At 46.9% G+C, this 16831-nt stretch overlaps 1 protein-coding gene across 1 annotated transcript in view; it reads right to left on the bottom strand.

Moving 5' to 3' along the window:
* The window catches only part of Col22a1 (collagen type XXII alpha 1 chain), a 226488-nt gene that overhangs the window by 190385 nt on the left and 19272 nt on the right, over nt 1–16831 (bottom strand). Inside the window, exon 4 of the mRNA XM_026782418.1 lies at nt 3656–3730. Coding sequence (XP_026638219.1) covers nt 3656–3730 — 75 coding nt within the window. The remainder of the gene's footprint in view (nt 1–3655; nt 3731–16831) is intronic.

The following is a 16831-nucleotide window of genomic DNA, read 5'->3' as shown; positions in this document are numbered from 1 at the left end:
GATTTCCCAGGCCTGTATGCACCCCCTCTAATAAACTCGCAAGCGGGTTTCTTGCGTGTTCCGTGTTTCCTTCTCACTCACGCCAGGTAATTTCATTGTAATTTCAGTTATAACAATATTTATCATGGTGTAGTTTGCCTTCCAAGAACACTCCACTTCCTATGTAATAGTGAATTTGAATGCCCAGGGTACATGCAGCAAAGGAGCCCTCAGCTCAGTGAGTATACCTGGAGATATGAGCTGACAAGGTAGAATAAATCACTCCCTGTCCACCATGTGAGGGGAAAGATATGCTACAGGCACTCACTATGTTTAGTGAAGCCAAAGCACCCTCTGCCCACACACACCGAAGAAGCTATCTTACTCTGTTGAGCCTTCTTCCTTAACTAGAAAAAGAGGGGGACAGCGTCTACTGGACGGAGATGATATTTAAATCTGATAATGGCATAAGCTTCCTGAAGGCAGCCAGAGCCCAGTCATCACTCTGAGGGTATCAACAGCTCTCTCTGGAGTCTGAAGGGAACCATTGGCATTGCGTCTTCTTAGAGTTGCCTAACAAGGGAGCCTTGAAGCTTAGAGACAACATCACCACTGTCACCCTGACCAGGCAGGACCAGGCTCCACGAAATGACCGAGGCAGAGCACAGGGAAGCCACCTCCCACAGCAAGGAGGGGTCCTGGGGAGTCCCTATGAAATCTGCAGGAAAGCTAGTGACATGCAGCTGAGGTCTCCAGCATTTGGCGTGGCCAGGGGTTAACTACTCCCAAGAACACTTGGAGTAGGAACTGGCTGTCCCAGTGACAGCAATCTGAACTCACCAGAGGCAGAGGTACCCAGCATCCCCCTCAGGGACTTGAAAAAAAAAAAAGCAGTGCCTACCTGCTTAAAGGAAGTGTTCTCCTTATCTCTGTCAGAAGGGACCTCTGATCATTCATTAACATGTGTCTGTGGTACCTATTAGCATATCAAGGTGTATGCTAGCATTTAAGCTCCTTCAATCCCTACTCACAAGTACCTGTTATATACTTCAAAGTCCTCCACCTCAGGTTACAGGCCCCCCCACTCCTCCCAGGTACCTGCTCCCTTAAAACTCTGGGAAAGCACCACTACCACCCCCTGTTGCTTCTCTCTGATTTTCGAGAGGCAGCCTAGGCGGTTTGGAATAAATTTTTCCTTTTTATCTCAAGAGGCTATTTTCTTTACTGGGCCGGGTTCATTCAAAAACTTCAAACACATTTAACATTAGCATTTAACTAGGTGATAAAATGGTATTGTTAGGTTTCAAACCTGGGCTCAATAGCTGAGGGGCCTACTTAACATATCAAAGCAGACCTGGCCTCCAGATTGTCCCAGCATCCCTCAGTCCCTACCTGTTACAGGGCCAACCTGGCTTACACCTCCCCCACACACACACCCCGCATCCTACATTCTCCAGCCTAGGAGGTTGGACTGCTCTTCCTTACATAACCTAGACATTTTGGTTACCCTGGTCTCTCTTTGTACCTTTGGGCCTTCTGGCTGCTGCACCTGATTGCCCTCTCTCCCTTCTCTCCTCGCCCTACGCATCTCCTCACACAGCACAGCTCACATATACCCTGGACGCTCTCACAGAGCCCTTGCTCTGGCTATGCTCCCCCATATATCTATAAGAAACTTCCTCTATCATACCTAGGAAGAGTCCTGTTTCCTTTCTATTTCTCTTTTTCCCATTCATTTGGTGCTGAAACCTGGGATGAAACAGGGACTAAATAAGGGGGGGGGGTGCATAAAGGAAAAAGAAACATGGAAAGACGTGACTTTTGTCCCAGGCTTGAAACCTAACAGGGATCAATTTGCCTGAAATAAACAAGGGCTGGGAGGAAACTGGAAAGCTCTGAGGTGATAAACTGACTACGAGAACAGACATCCTGAGGTAAGCCAGCAGTCCTTGAATGCAGGGCCTCACCACAACTCAGCTGACCATATAAAAAGAGACCTGGGCCACTGTTCAGGTAGGCTGCCTGACACTTTTGGCGACCAAGCACCGGCACTGAAGTTATTAGAAGTGAGGACTCTCAGAGACCCCCTTTTGTACAGATGGAAAAACTAAGGTTCAAAGAAATCGGGAATTTGATCTACAGTCACCTAGCTGGCAAGTGGCAGGCTGATCTAAAATATGTGTCCCAATACTTCTTGGATAATTAATTACCTGGGAGATGCTGTTCTCAAAGCATGTGGCTTACAAAGCCAAATGCAGACAAAGCAACCAGGTACGAATGGGCTTTGAAAAGGACTTCAAAGGGAGACGTCCTGCATAGAACTGAGTAGGCACATTCCCCTTGCAGGATTGTCTGACAGCATCACTGGGGAATCACCAAGAGACAAAGTGGACACATCTAATTCAAACTGTGTAGTAGTTTCCACTCTGGGCAGAGAGGCTCAGCTACAAACAGGCGAACTTCAAAGCACCTGGGTTGTCAAAGGGAAACACTAAAAGTCACCTGCATCTCGTGAGTCAGACAAAGCAGCTGTGACAATGACAGCTCCCCTTGAGTATCCACTGTGTTTCACAGGCCTAATCAGCAAGAACAGAGGGACACCTCTGTCTGCTGTGGTTTCCTCTAAAAGTCCCAGTGGTTTAACTGGAGCTGCCTGATGGGCAAGATGGAGCAAAGGCGTCTAAGGCATGAAGCCAGTTACCACAGGTTACCACACTGGATCCTCCGTGGAAACTCCGGGAGCCAGGGTCTGATGTGGACCTATAAGCCAGGCCAAGGAACATGGCACAGACCTGACCCTGCAGCATCATGGTGGGAGTTGCTTCAAGAAGAATCAGCTTGCTACCTTGCATGTTGTTCTTGTTGAGCACACAGGTATAGTAGCCTTCTACTAGAAAAACTTTGAGTCTTAAAGTTACAGATGTTGCAATGCTGCAGTCCACAGGGGCAACTGATAGACTTGATGTGTCTTCCTGGGACTGGACGTGTCTGAACCATACCCAGTCCTGATCTCAGGTGCTCACTGCCCAAGGTAGGAGCTATGCACAGGACAGAAATTGGAACGGAGGAAGATGGAAGAGGGAAGACGGAGAAAAGGACCTGGAGCCAGGGAGCAGATCTTGGTGAGGAAAGCAGAGGAGAAGCAAACAGTCCACACACTCAGAGCGCTAAGATATTAGGAGAACTAATCATCACACAACACAGTGAGCAATAGGTACATCAGCTCCCCATACTCCACAATCTGCCACGTCCTGTCAGCCCAGCATTGTTGGAGATGGCAGCCCTTTTAATAGCTTCTCTCTGCCGCAAGTCTTTAGTCACACGTCTGTTCTCCCACCTGCTGAGTTCCTCATCCACTTATAATGCTGATCCAACCCCCTTTCTCTCTGAAGTGTCTTAATTCGTTCATTCACTCAGTCTGCTATTATTTGCTTGCTCATTCAACAACTCCTGTTATACTTGGTGTAATAAATTTTTTTAGGAAGGCCCCAACCCGCCAAAAGGAAAACTAGACACAGATGCTCCTCCGTGTTGGGGGATTACCGCCACCTGCACAGTTCTAACCATTCCACCAGGACACGGGTGACAGTCGAGAATGAGGAAAGAGCCAGAGAGGCCACCCTGAGGTGTGCATGCTGCACGCAAAAGCAATCGTGCGTATTGGAGTCACTCTTACCTGTGATTTCCTTGCTTCCCCCATTGGTGTGTTTAAAGCGGTCTCCTTCTACCCGAACACTGGGACAGAGAACGTCTGAAAAAAAGCAAGAGGAAACAGACAAATGAGAAAGCATGCCTACTACATCCCTGTAGCGTGTGAGAGCAGCAAGCCCTATTCTACCCACAGTAAAGAGGAGAACACAGAAGATGCTGGTGGCCCCATATCCTTTAATTCTTCTTCCATGTACTTGTGTGGTTGTTAAGCACTGACTCGGTAAATATCATACTAGGGTAAAACAGGATCATGGCATTGATTTCACCTCCAAGAAACTCACAGGGACACCAGGACAAGTTGCATCTGCTAGCCTGCCCAAGAACAGTGAGATTTTCCCAGAAATGTTCTTCTCCAAGGAACAATAACAAAATACAGATATAAAGGCTAAAAGAAGATTAATTGAACAAGGATGGAAGGATAGGGTAGAGGAACAGGGATTACAGGGACAGAAAATAACTCTGAAGACCTCTCAAAAAGTCATCTGAAAACCTGTGGAGGTAGCGCACATGCACACACATACACACACATATTGCTAAAGATACTTGAGTCATAGAACATGGAAATGTCATGCTGGTACTGATCTGCAAGCTTCATTCCTACTAGCTAACTATCCTAGTGCTGGAAAGTGCCAGCATGCTACCAAAGGAGAAAATGCAGTGCCCATCTTGCCAAGCTGTGAACCTTAAGTGACAATAATGACTTTTCTGACAAGACATGCCCACTGATGCAATAATGGCATGAGCCTGATTGGAGTAACCATCTGTTTTCAGATGGACTTTAACTCCACTCCACAAGATGAAACCCAGATCTGGCACTATCATTGGTCTAAGAACGTATGAATTAACAGGTTACAGACCCTAGGAGAGAACTTTCTGCTATTATTCTGTTAAGTAAACATAGGATTAAACAAGACTCCCAATGACTTACAACAATATCCATAGGCTGATGCATCCGTCAACTCTTAATCAGAGAAAAATTTCTTACTATTTGTAGTAAAGAGCAATTAACATAGAGGACTTCAACTGCCTAACATAGAGAGAGGAAGACAGTATCTCAGCCCTAAATGGGGAAACTAGATCACACCCCTTCCTCCCAAGACTCAGGGATGGTTGCAAAGAGAAGAAAGATTTTTAAGATCCAGAGGTAGTGGATGGTTACCAGGAAACAGTGCTTTCTAGACACAGCAGAGCAGTTGATTATATGAACCCAGAGCAGTTGTAGCAGCAAGCACAGAATCTGTGTAAATTCAAGACAGACCAGCATAGAGAGGTGAAGTGCGTATAAAATCTCACTCCTAGCCAAGCGGAGATGGATAGATTCAGGGAAAGATGGGGTCAGTTTTCTTTAAGAGGGAATCCCCTGGAAAGTAGGCCATGTTCCAGTGAAAGACTATACAACCAAGAATATACGTGTATTTTTTTTTTAAGGAGCACATAAATTTAGGTTGGTAGGGAAGGCTAGCAGATCTGGAAGGAGTTCAGGGTGGTGGTGAATATGATCAAAACATACATACTGTACAAATTATCAAGGAACTGATACTTTTTAAAGAACAATAAGATTCAGCAAAATGGAAAAGCGAACCAAAGGAGATACAGGCTGAGGAAAACCCACTTGTGGATGAATGAAATATGAAATATCTATATGAACATATTCATGAAAATACTAGGTCAGTGAGCCATTCATCAAGTGGGAATTGTATGCCAGAGGGTGAGCTCACCTCCCTGTGATCCAGCCCTGCCCAGGAAGCAATCTGGCTATTATGCATTATTATTTTAACCACCAGGCATTTTCACTATCCCATTAATTTTATGTGCAGCAACTGATCACTTTTCCTATTTGGGGACGTCAACGTTTGAGTTCAGGACTGTTGGGGCATGCTTAGCTCTCCACAGTAAGGGGGATGGGTGAGAGTGCCCTTGCTTTGAGGTATGGATTTTAATGCTGATCCCCTATATGGCACCACCAGGTCTGACAACCACATGGAAAACATTATTTTGGAAGCAGCACCAGGCTGTCTGTCTGGGACTAAATCTGAGGGAATAAACAGGCACAGGGCAATATTTAGACAGCTCCGCCCAGCACAGCCTGCAGCTGTGGGGAACTGAACGATTGCTTTAGCTCTGGCAGCGCTCCAGAAAGACAGGCTGGGGATGGCTAGTCATTGAGATGAGTCTATACTGTCCATGGTGTTGACTCAGGTTGCTCTGTCCAGGATGATGAGTAAAACCCTGGAGTTGATGGGTCACTGGGTCACATCTACCTATAACCCAAGGGAAGGAAGGACATGGTTTGAAGACTCAGATGACAAGGACAGTCTGAAGGTCAGAAAAACTGAGTATCTTGTTGGGAAAGACAGACTTGCCCACACTGCTGTAAGGAAGGAACCATTCCTGAAAGAACTGCAGACTGCCAAAGGCCCTCAGCGCATGCCATTACTAAGCCCCGCCCATTCAGGAGGCTCCAGTGGCAATTCATAGCCTATCTGGTTAAGTCAGCACAGATAACTGCCCAAATAACTCCCCAGCCAACAATGTCAGGGGCCTTGTGGGCCACACATGTCATAGCTGAATCTGACATCCACCCCAGAAACTCGCATTCTCAACTCCTTTTCCCCACTGGTGGCACGGTTTTGAGATGTCCTGGAAACTTTGGGTGTATGAGCCCGCCCAGCAGAAGTGGCTGACTACCAGGGGTTAGGGACTTGGAAGGTTATACCTGATTGCCATTGCTGTCTCTGTTTCCTAACAGCTGTGACATGAACAGCCTCTACCAAAGGCTCTCAATGCCAGAAACTCCACCATGCCTTCCCTAGTATGATGGACTAAAACCCTATGGGACCACAAACTAAAATAAAATATTTCCTTCTGAAAATTGTTTCCCACGTCAGGCCACAGTGACAGAAAAGTAGCTAACACGGCCTGCTTTCAGGGAGGAAGGTGTGGTACCCCAAGGCCAACTCAGCCATCTTCCAGTTCCTTTCACAAAGACACCTCTACATCTTTGGCCATGGCCTGTTTATTTTCATATTCACTATCTCTTAAACTGAGAGCCAGACTGAGCCCTAGATATGTCCCTAACACCTACCCTGTTCAAAGGACACAGAAAGGGATAACAGAGCATATTGCATTCCTTTCCTTCAGGTGCTTGTGGGCTGCGATGTTCCTACTCAGTCCTACCTGAAGAATGCCCCCTCCTGAGAGAGATAAAGTTCCTGAGCTCGTGGCATAATACTCAAGTCACTGTTGGGCATGTGTGCCTGTTGTGGGTAGCCCGATCTCGGTTCAAGTGCATATGGCCACTGTCTCCACTAGGTGCAGCCCAGGTCTCTGATTTAAAAAAAAATAAAACAACCATTGACCCCCTGATCTGGGAGGAAAACATTAGTAGGTAGACTGTAGTCTTCAAGGCTCCCTGCACACCATGATTTTGAAGAATCAAGGAAATGATATCCTAGGGTCCAAGCCCCCTGGAATGGGGTGTGACACTCACTTTTCCCCACCAACATAATCCCTACCATTTACTTCTGCTGGTTACAGAAATGACAGCATTTTCAACCCACAGGAAAAAAAAAATCTGACTATAATTGGTTATGTCACTACAGCTGAGTTTTTCTGCTTGGCAATCAAATGCATCCAAACTTGCAAAAACCAACTTTTTGGTTGCCCCAAGATGCTGGAGCAGTGAACTCTCTGAAAGTTTGAGTTTCTGGATGTGTGAGGAGAAGCAATAGGTTATGGGAACCAATGCATTATTCCCCTGGGAGAGGAGCTACTGACAGAGCAGGGTTCCTTCACTGTCCCATATACATGGATTTATCCAATAGCCACTGGGGAGCCACTTGAACAATAGTCTCTTAGAGCAGAGACGAGAGCTGAGGAATCAAAAAAGACACGTAATGTGTTCTTAGCTGGCTGGATTTCCTTCTTACAAGCGTGAGAATAAAAACGGATGACTACAGAGTCTCTGCTCCCTCAGCAGGGGTTCACGCATCCACTGCATTGTTTAGAACAAATGCCCTCTGCTTTTCAGGAGAATGTGGGGACGCTTGTGTCTTTACCCAGATCAGGCTCCATCATGCCAGGAGCTGGTCAGAGGGGCCTCCTCAAGGGGTAACACTAGACACCCACTTCAGTCTCTCTGGAAAAGCCCTTGAACTTCCTTGCCCTCAGTTTACGATACAGACAAAGAGTCCATTCTGCATAGCATGAAATGGGGACAGTTGATGACATCCCACACTTTATGTTGGCACACCCATGAACTTCTCTCTGCAAGACACAGACATACCACCCTTTGCTTCTCATGGAAGTGTCTTTCAGTTTGGAAAAGAGGACCCTGGCAATTGTTATGAGCCCAATACGTGCCTGTTGTCTGGCCTGCAACTGAACGCACATTGCCATCCTCAGTAGAATTTGTTCCTATTACACAAATGCAGAAAATTATTTCTAATAAAATTTGGCAAACTCAGCAGGTATGAGGAGTAACTGTATTTAAATTAAAAACCACCATGAATCTAGACCCCAGTAGTGGATGACAGGTCCTAGGGGTAAATATCAGCAGGAACAACAGAGGCCAGAGGCATGCATCTGGTGGCTGCATAAAGACAACATATAGCACCTGCTGCTCATTCACCGCCTCTGACCACAGGGAGATGATGACATTCCAAGTGGCCAAGGGAACAGATGGAAAAGGGAAGGGATAACTCACTCATAGACACATAGCCCTATCCCTCCATTGCTCACCTACGGATTATCTATGCTCTGCAGTCACAATATCCTGGCCAACGACTCTAGACATAACATCAGTAGGCATTCTAACCCTAATGGCTTCCCAGGGATGGAGTGGCCATATGTCCAGGTTCAATATTGGGCATGCTGCGTGGGCTGTTTGTGGGTTTCTTCACTACTCAACTGGGGGAAAGAATTATCTCCAGGACCAGAAGACATATGTAGATGGCTTGTTGGGCAGCAGACACTGTTGGGAAGCATGTAAAATACATGAACATGCTCCATTACATCCTCACTACAGCTTTCTGAAGTACATGCCCTTAATTACAGATACACAAAGAGGGGTATACAGAAAGCAGGAACTGCCCAAGGCTCACACTGCTAGCAGGTGGTGATTTAGTATAGTCTCCCATATCTGGTCCTCAGCACACTGCAGCCTCTTTAGAGGCTGGGTCTCCTGACCAGGGACTCTTGTCTGCCTCCAGAGCCTGCCTATATAGCATCCAGATGACTTTCTACCTTCTGAAATACCCTCTGGCTTTTGAATACTTCCGACCTACAGAGGCCAGATCTTCCCCCAACTCTGCACCAGTAAGTCATTTGTTTTTCTGCGTGGGAAAACCAAAGCTCAGAGAGATTAAGAAAATAATCCAGAATCACAAAGTCACTAAGTGGCAGAGGTTGACACACGCTCAGGGAGTCTAACTGAAGCATATGTACTTTCAACCATTATCCATTTGATCCCCACCTTGGAAAGTGCTTTGGCTATAAAAGAAAAACAACCCATAGTCCAGCAGCTACTACCACAAAGTCACGCATGTGCCCTAATGCAACCCTCTGAGCAGAGCTGCAGGAAAAACATAGTTATCAGTAATTTACAGTCGAACCAGTTGTTAATGGGGAAGATGCATAAATCGCATCCAAGGGTCACTGTTTGATCCTGTGAGAAGGCAACCACCCAGGGGCCACATGCTGTGTTCTTAGCTCAGTTCCACCCCTGATACCTGCTCTGGATATTTTGGAGATTCCTGGCCTTGATCCTGTCTTTCTTCCAGGCCTGTTTTGACTAGTTTAAGCTAGAATTATCTGAAAAAGAGGGCAACTCCACTGAGAAAATCCCTCCATAAGATCTAGCTGTAAGGTGTTTTCTTAATTAATGATTGATGGGGGTGGGTCCAGCCCGTGGTAGGTGGTGCCGTCCTTGGGCCGGTGGTCCTTTGTTCTGTAAGAAAGCAGGCTGAGCAAAGCCACGGAAGCAAGCCAGTAAACAGCACCCCTCCATGACTTCAGCATCAGCTTCTGTCTCCAGGATCCTGCCCTGTTTGAGTTCCTGTCTTGACTTCCTTCAATGGTGAACAGTGCAGTGGGAGTGTAAGCCAAATAAACCCTTTCCTCCCCAGGTTTTCTTTGGTTGTGGTGTTTCATCACAGAAAATAGTAACCCAGCAAAGACAAGGCCAACATGTATGAATGAGTACTTGCTGCCTCTGCAGAGGCCCTGGCTCCTCTGGCTGGGTCCCCACCTCCCAGGACCTCTGGTTTGGAGAGGTATAATCAGGATGCCAAACTCCTGGAGAGCATTCATGTAAGCATTGGGGCCATTGTGCTAGGGTATGTGGCAGACACCGTAATACCAGGGGAAAAATTATTCTGCCAGACCGGCAGACAGCTGCACTCACTGGTCACACAACCCCCGTCCTCCCTGTTTGTCACTGCCTCAGAAAAGAGCAGGGAAGGTGAAGAGAGCAGACAAAGTTGACCCTTCTAAGATGGCAAGCTAGGCGCTGCCATGTTTGCAGACTGGAAAGGGAGAGTAAATAAAAAGGTAGGGTCCTGCAGAGACATCTCTCCTCTCCTACACCAATCATATACCCTCTTGCTGAATAACTCAGAGTGAGTTGTGAGAACTGGTCCCCAAGGCTAAGAATAGGAAGCTCCAACCCAGCCCCTAGGTGTTGTGGAATATTTTAGCCAGGCAAACCTAGAAGGAAGGATCAAAATCAGACTTTCCCTCCATCCGGGTTGCCTTAAAGGGCAAGTAGGGGCAGGACATAGACAGCACTAGGCATGGCATCCGGCAGCTAACAAGTTCTACTCATTCATATATTCAGGCCTCCATCCAAAACATGCTTTCCTGTGTCTAACACATCTGTTACAGCCTGTGAAGGGAACACAGCACCTGAGTGCAGTCAGAGGCTCCCCACCCCATTGGTGGATGCAACATAAACAGGCAAACTGGCCAGAAGCATCACCCTCGTTACAGAGGAAACACACAGTGTGGTTATGGGGTGATGAATGAGCTTCTAGGATGGGCACTGGACCCCTCAGGGGAGTGACATCTGAGCTGAGAGGCAAGGAGAACAACCAAGAAAGGGGAGCGCACAGCAGGTAACGGAAGAGCCCCAGAGCCTTAAGGGCTAAGGCTGAGAACACTGCTTGGCAGGGGAGGTGGAAAACAAGAACCACCTGGGAACAAGTGGCAAAGTCAGGGGAAAAGGTGGACCCTTATAACCCAAGGCAGGGTTTGGAATTCAAGGCAATAAAGACACCCCTGCCCAGGCGCACAAGGACAGTGTGTTAGAACTGGGTAGAAGGTGACTTTCTGCTCCTGAAGGGGCTCTCACCGTGAGGGTGGAGCTCAGTGTGGAGTGTCACCATCCAAGGAAGTCTGGAAGGGGCACCTGTCATCTGAAGCTTCCGGTGTCCCAGGGCACAGGATCATTTCCCTCCACAAGAATGTCCCTTGGCCCAGAACCAGTAGGTGTCACTAGAGACTGTGACTATGGCTCCCTGAGCAGGGCAGACAACAGAAGCGGTGCTAACAGGGAGGTGGGGTGTCAGCAGAGCTCAGGACAGCCCAGGTAACACGTTCCAGTTAGCGAGTCAGTGACTATTAGTACTTGGTGCCCAGGAGATGGTATACACTACTCGGAAACAAACTCTTTAAGGACAGGTATATATGTGGCACAGGTATGAGAGAAAATAATGGGCCAAATGACAAGTCCTCTATCCATGGGAGCTATGTCCAGCAAAGAAGACGGATTGTAAAGAGTAGGTTGCTAAGGTAAGGCTAAGACAATGGAGAGGGAACAGGTGGCTGGAGGGATGTCTCAACCAAGACAGGATGTAAGGAAAGAGATAAAGGCAGGAAAGAGAAGAGGGACTCACTGGAGATCCAGGCAAGGGTCTGGAAATGGAAAAAATCCAGACACCATGGCTTGGGGACAGCCAACAAAGGAAAAATCAGAATAGAGGATGGAACCAAAAATGCCCTGAAGAGGGACTATCATGACTTCACAGAATGGGAGTATAAGCAGAGACCAGCCAAAGAGGCTGGCCTGTTGCCAGGCAACTGCGAGCAATGGTTTGTGCCTCCAGTATGGGGCAATAGTTTTAACTGTCAACTTGACACAACCTTGAACCACCTGGGAAGAGAATCTTCATTAAACTAGAAATTCCACAGTAGCCAACACGTAACAAGTCGATGTTGAACAGAGCAAGCTGTGCAAAACCTGCTCGGCGGAGGGTCATAAGCCCCACGCATGCCGAGCTGTCTGTCCACTCACTCAGGCAGCGCCAGCATGCACCTCATCATTACCGCCTACCACCCTGCTCTTTGGTGCTCCCGTGTGCCTGTTAGTATGGGGACTATAAAACCCTTTATAAATAAACAAGCAGGCATGCTGTCAGTGAGAGGCCACACTCATGCGTCAATTAAGACTGATTTAAAGTTTCAAGAAAAATATGATATGGTAGGTCACAACTGTACGCACAGATTTTTAATAAAGCAATTTTTTTCTGAACAACTGCATACAAAACTCTTCCAGGATGTGGGGCTAGGAGAAAAGTCTTTACAGCGCTGAGCATACTTTCTTGTCCCATGGATAGTTCCTTGTAGATATCGTGTGTGTGCATGTGTGTTTCCATGACTACAAGAGTGTACCTGTATGCTTTGCCTATGTGTCTGTATAACTAATATGTGTCGTGCCTGCATTTCTGATCCAATTCAACAAAAACCCAAGCCAACATTAACGCAAAGAGCAAAAACAAATTGGGCACATTTTACAGTAAAATAAGTCACTTATTTCACACAGTGTGGACCACGGTTGCCTCCAATCTTCCAGTAAATACAGCATGAATCAGAAGCTTGGTAATTAGTCTGCCACATTTCCTGGAAAGCCCCAAGACCCTGTGTAACCTCGTGTCCCCACTTGTTCTCTGTCAGTTTCACTAAAAAGCATTTAGCTGGGGGGGACACGGGAAATGCAAAATGCCCGTGAGTTTAATTATATAGATGTTTATTTATATACACAACCTAATTTATATATAGATTCTGAGGGCATACTTTTTAACCTATAAATACTTATTGCAACGTCAATTTACTGTGGTCACAGTAAGTTACCCTTTTATCAACTCAAAACTAAAACCACGGTTTGATATTCAGTCAGCTCTCCTTGGGCTGGAATGCTCTGACAAGACATGACCCCAGTAACTGGGATTATCCTATCTGAGAGGATGCAGCTCACTTTACCAGGATGGCACTAGCACCAGATTGATGGGGCTGACACAGACCCTACAGCTGGGTAGGGCAAGGATAGGCACAGGGAATATCTTAACTCACATCGTCTTCTGGTCCTGAAGAGACATTCTGAAGCCTGAAAAGATATAAGGATATCTTAGGGAGCTATGAAGAGCACAGAGCAGTGACAGAGTTACAGGTAGAGGAGACACTGTGCTTGGCACGTGAACTGGCCAGTTTACTAGCATGATCTTGATCATGAAAACAGAATGAAAGAGAAGACCCCTTCAATGAGATCTGCACATCACACTCAGGCCCCGGGGCGGGGGGCTGGAGGCCTTGGGAAGAAACTTCCTGGGAAGGTCACTCAGAAGCTGGCGGCAGAGACTTCAGACTCTCAGTCATCACCTAAGAGTAGGTTACCAGGGTCAGAAAACTGTGTGCAAAACAAAACAAAACAAACAAACGAACAAACAAAAAAACCCAGTGCAGTCATCACCTTGGGACTTGCAGGCCACACAGTCTCTGCCAGAGCCAGCTTGTTACATGAGGCAAAGCAGTCAAACTGCTGAGAGATGACATCTGGAGATGACATGTCAGGATTCCAAAAATCAAACATTTACACACGGATGCCTGCTAGGGCTAGCCTGAGGGTAATCACTGGCCGCCCACCACAGAGAACCAAGAAAGGTCTCTGCATCCTTCGTGTGCCAGTTCCTTTCCCAGAACTCACAAAGAACTTCGGATTCTGCCCGGTGCCCTTCTCATAATAGAAAGCATGAATCCTTCTGTTTAGTATACTTTGATTTGATTTCTTACAGTCTTTACATATAAATACAGTAACAACAATAACCATGGCATTTACAGCCCAAACCAGCCAGCCACTGAATCTGTTTCCACCATCTCAATTTGGCAGATAAGGAAACTGAGGCAGTAATGGTTGCTGTGATTATCTGATCTTCAATAAAGGGAGAAAACTAAGGTTCAAAGGAGCCATTCACCTAAATAAATAAAAAGCTTGGATTTAGCACAGGCTTTGATGCCTGACTCCACTGGCTAACCCTGGTGCTAAAAAGTCACATGATCCAAAAGAGAGAGAAATGGGATGCCTGCACCACAACCCCCTCCCCAGTTCTCCTGGGGTCCCCTGCCTAGCTGAGTATTCACAGAAGGCTGGCATCATACCGTGCCTGCAGTGCATCCACCGATGTTGGGAGACAACCTGATATACAATGGCCCGTGGCCTTGCTAAGCTCAGTACTGGCTGACGGCATAAGCAGACACACACAGCACATGCGTTTATGAATGCATAGGAATTTGACTTCAGAGAAAGGGATGCTAGGGGAAAACGGTTCTATGGATTCCTCTGAGAGGAGATAATGGCAATAACAGGATGCTGCTGTTGTTGATGAAGATGAGAAGGAGGAGGATAAAAGTTGAGAAAATACAATGTTCTAGGCTTGATTACAGGATCATTAGACTTGATCACATGTAACCAGCCACTTTTTATTTACTTATATATGAGTATTAGTGTATGTACTTAGAGGCCCTTCTCGGGACCACCAGAACGGCAGGCACCTCCTGGCATGAACTCAATGGATCTCTATAAGGTGAAGTACATGACATCACCCTGAGCGACAGGGCAAAAGGAGGTTACTCAGGTCACAGAGAGGGAAGGGAGCTGGGAAACCAGTGCAGCGGCCAGTTCTGGTGCTGTGATTTGGCCAGCGTGTTCCTCTATCTCTGTTTAACACTGGGTCATGCATTTTCACCCTGGCTAAGACGCAACCTGTAGAGGGGGGTCAAATGGCTTGCCAAGCAAAGGTGTTTGCTGCCAAGCATGATTCCCTGAGTTCAATACCTAGGCTGCACATCGTAGAGGAAGTCTGACCCTTACAAATTGTCTGACCTCTACATGACCTCCTACACTAAGTAAATAAATATAAAACTTTAAAAAATAAAACAGCCCACAGGAACAAATTCATAAGCATATATGAGTTCATCATGAGACAGTCTAACCAGCAAAAAAAAAAAAAAAAAAAAAGCAAAATAAAGGGTCACGTGAAATGAAAGGAGAGAAGATGGTGCATTCCTAATGCCAGAGAAGACAGCTTTGCTCTGGAGTATGAGACAGAGCTGATCACTCCAGCTTAGCAATAACTGGAGGGCAGAACATGCCCACTGTATGAGCAGGACGCCAAGGACATGGAGTAAGCAGCTGTGGATGAGGTTGGGCAGAGCTAGTGGAAGTCTTTCTAAAGCCCATATATTAAAAGCTAATTCATTAACAGCAAACGAAGGGTGGTGTTCAGTTTTTCCTCCCTTTCAGTCACTTCCTAATAAAACTGCCTGGCCCACAAACAGAGTTAATTAGCGGGATTACCATTTCTGGTGGGCAGCAACGCCCGTGACAAGGTTCCCTGAAAGGAACTCACAGTGACCTTAAGAGAGGGTGGGGCCTGGACCAGCTGCCTCTTGTGGCCCACATGGTCCTCAGGGCCAAGCCACAGGCCCAACGTGGCACTCTAAACCCACAGATGGGTTGCCACCCATTTCTCTCCAGGCTCTGGATCCATCCAGGGAGAAGAGATGGGATGGGTGGGTCTCTCTGTGGTCACGTGCATGTCCCCAGATATGCATTGTGTATGTTTGAGATGTGTATATGGAGCATGAGGTGTGTGTGTGTGTGTGTGTGTGTGTGTGTGTGTGCGCGCGCGCACGCATGCACGCACACACGCGCAGGGAGTGGAGTGGATTATAAATGAGGTGTGAAGTGTATGATCTGTATGTGACGTGTATGTGATATGTGTATGGTGTAGGATCTCTTGGTGTCGGCAAACTGGATGGCAAATGGGTGCTCTCCCCAGATACGGACCTCATGGAGTGAAGTAGACAGCACTGTCACACACCAATCAAAATGCAGGGTAGAGTCTCTCGGATGAGGACTCCAGATGCGCACTTAGGTGACAGACTTTCTCTCCTCCTCTCCCATCCCACCCCTATTCATACTGGAGAGTGGACATCTACTGATCAAAGTGGCACTGGGAATAAAAGTGAGCTAAAAGAGCAAGAAAAGGAGTAAGTGGGGGTGGTTGTGAGTCATGAGAGTTAGAGGACCGTGGAAGCAGGGAGAGAGCCCCGCTCATCAAATTCATAGCAGCATCTCGGCTCACCAAAAAAAGCAAGAACAAGAACTGCCCCTTGTTGACAGGGATGGAGGAGAGAGGGCCAACACAGACTGTCCTCAGAATAGAAGTAGGCGGAGGCTTCTTCCACAGAAGCTAACTAGCATTCCAGAGACCCATTCACATAGGAGATAAGCTATATAAAGATTGTCCTGTGGCCACCACAGAGTCCACCAAGATAGAAAGGGCTCTTAATTACAGCCAAGGCTCTGGGTTAAGCCTGTCCACAGCCTTCACCCCACACACTGCAGGAAGCTGACACCGAGACTGGCTTCCCTGAGAACCTTACCCAGGCCACAGAGAATAGGGAGTGGGTACCGCAAGATGGAGGCACTCCTCTGGGAGTGCCTAAAGTTATGGGGATAGTAAGACCCAGCACCAAGGCAGCCTTGAGAGCCTTCTGGTTCTCTAAGCTACTTTTTCTCCCTTCAGTAGCTATGCTGGTTAAAAATGGCAGAGTATGGGCTTTGAGAGCAACCAGACCCCCATTTGGCTTTATCAACATGGCCTCCATTCAGAATCATCTCTACTCAGTCTCATCCCATTCTGTATCACAGACATCATCATCAACATCAGTACCATAACCATGCAGCATCACCCTCATTCTGCATCACAAATATCAACAACATCAGTACCATAACCATGCAGCAGTATCTCCAAAGAGCATCATCCCATTCTGCATCACAAACATCAACAACATCAGTACCATAACC

This window comes from Microtus ochrogaster, chromosome 15 (assembly GCF_000317375.1).
Source record: "Microtus ochrogaster isolate Prairie Vole_2 chromosome 15, MicOch1.0, whole genome shotgun sequence".
NCBI classification, from domain to species: Eukaryota; Metazoa; Chordata; class Mammalia; order Rodentia; family Cricetidae; genus Microtus; species Microtus ochrogaster.
Note: the sequence above shows the minus strand (reverse complement) of the source record. Positions and strands in the feature narration are given on the sequence as shown.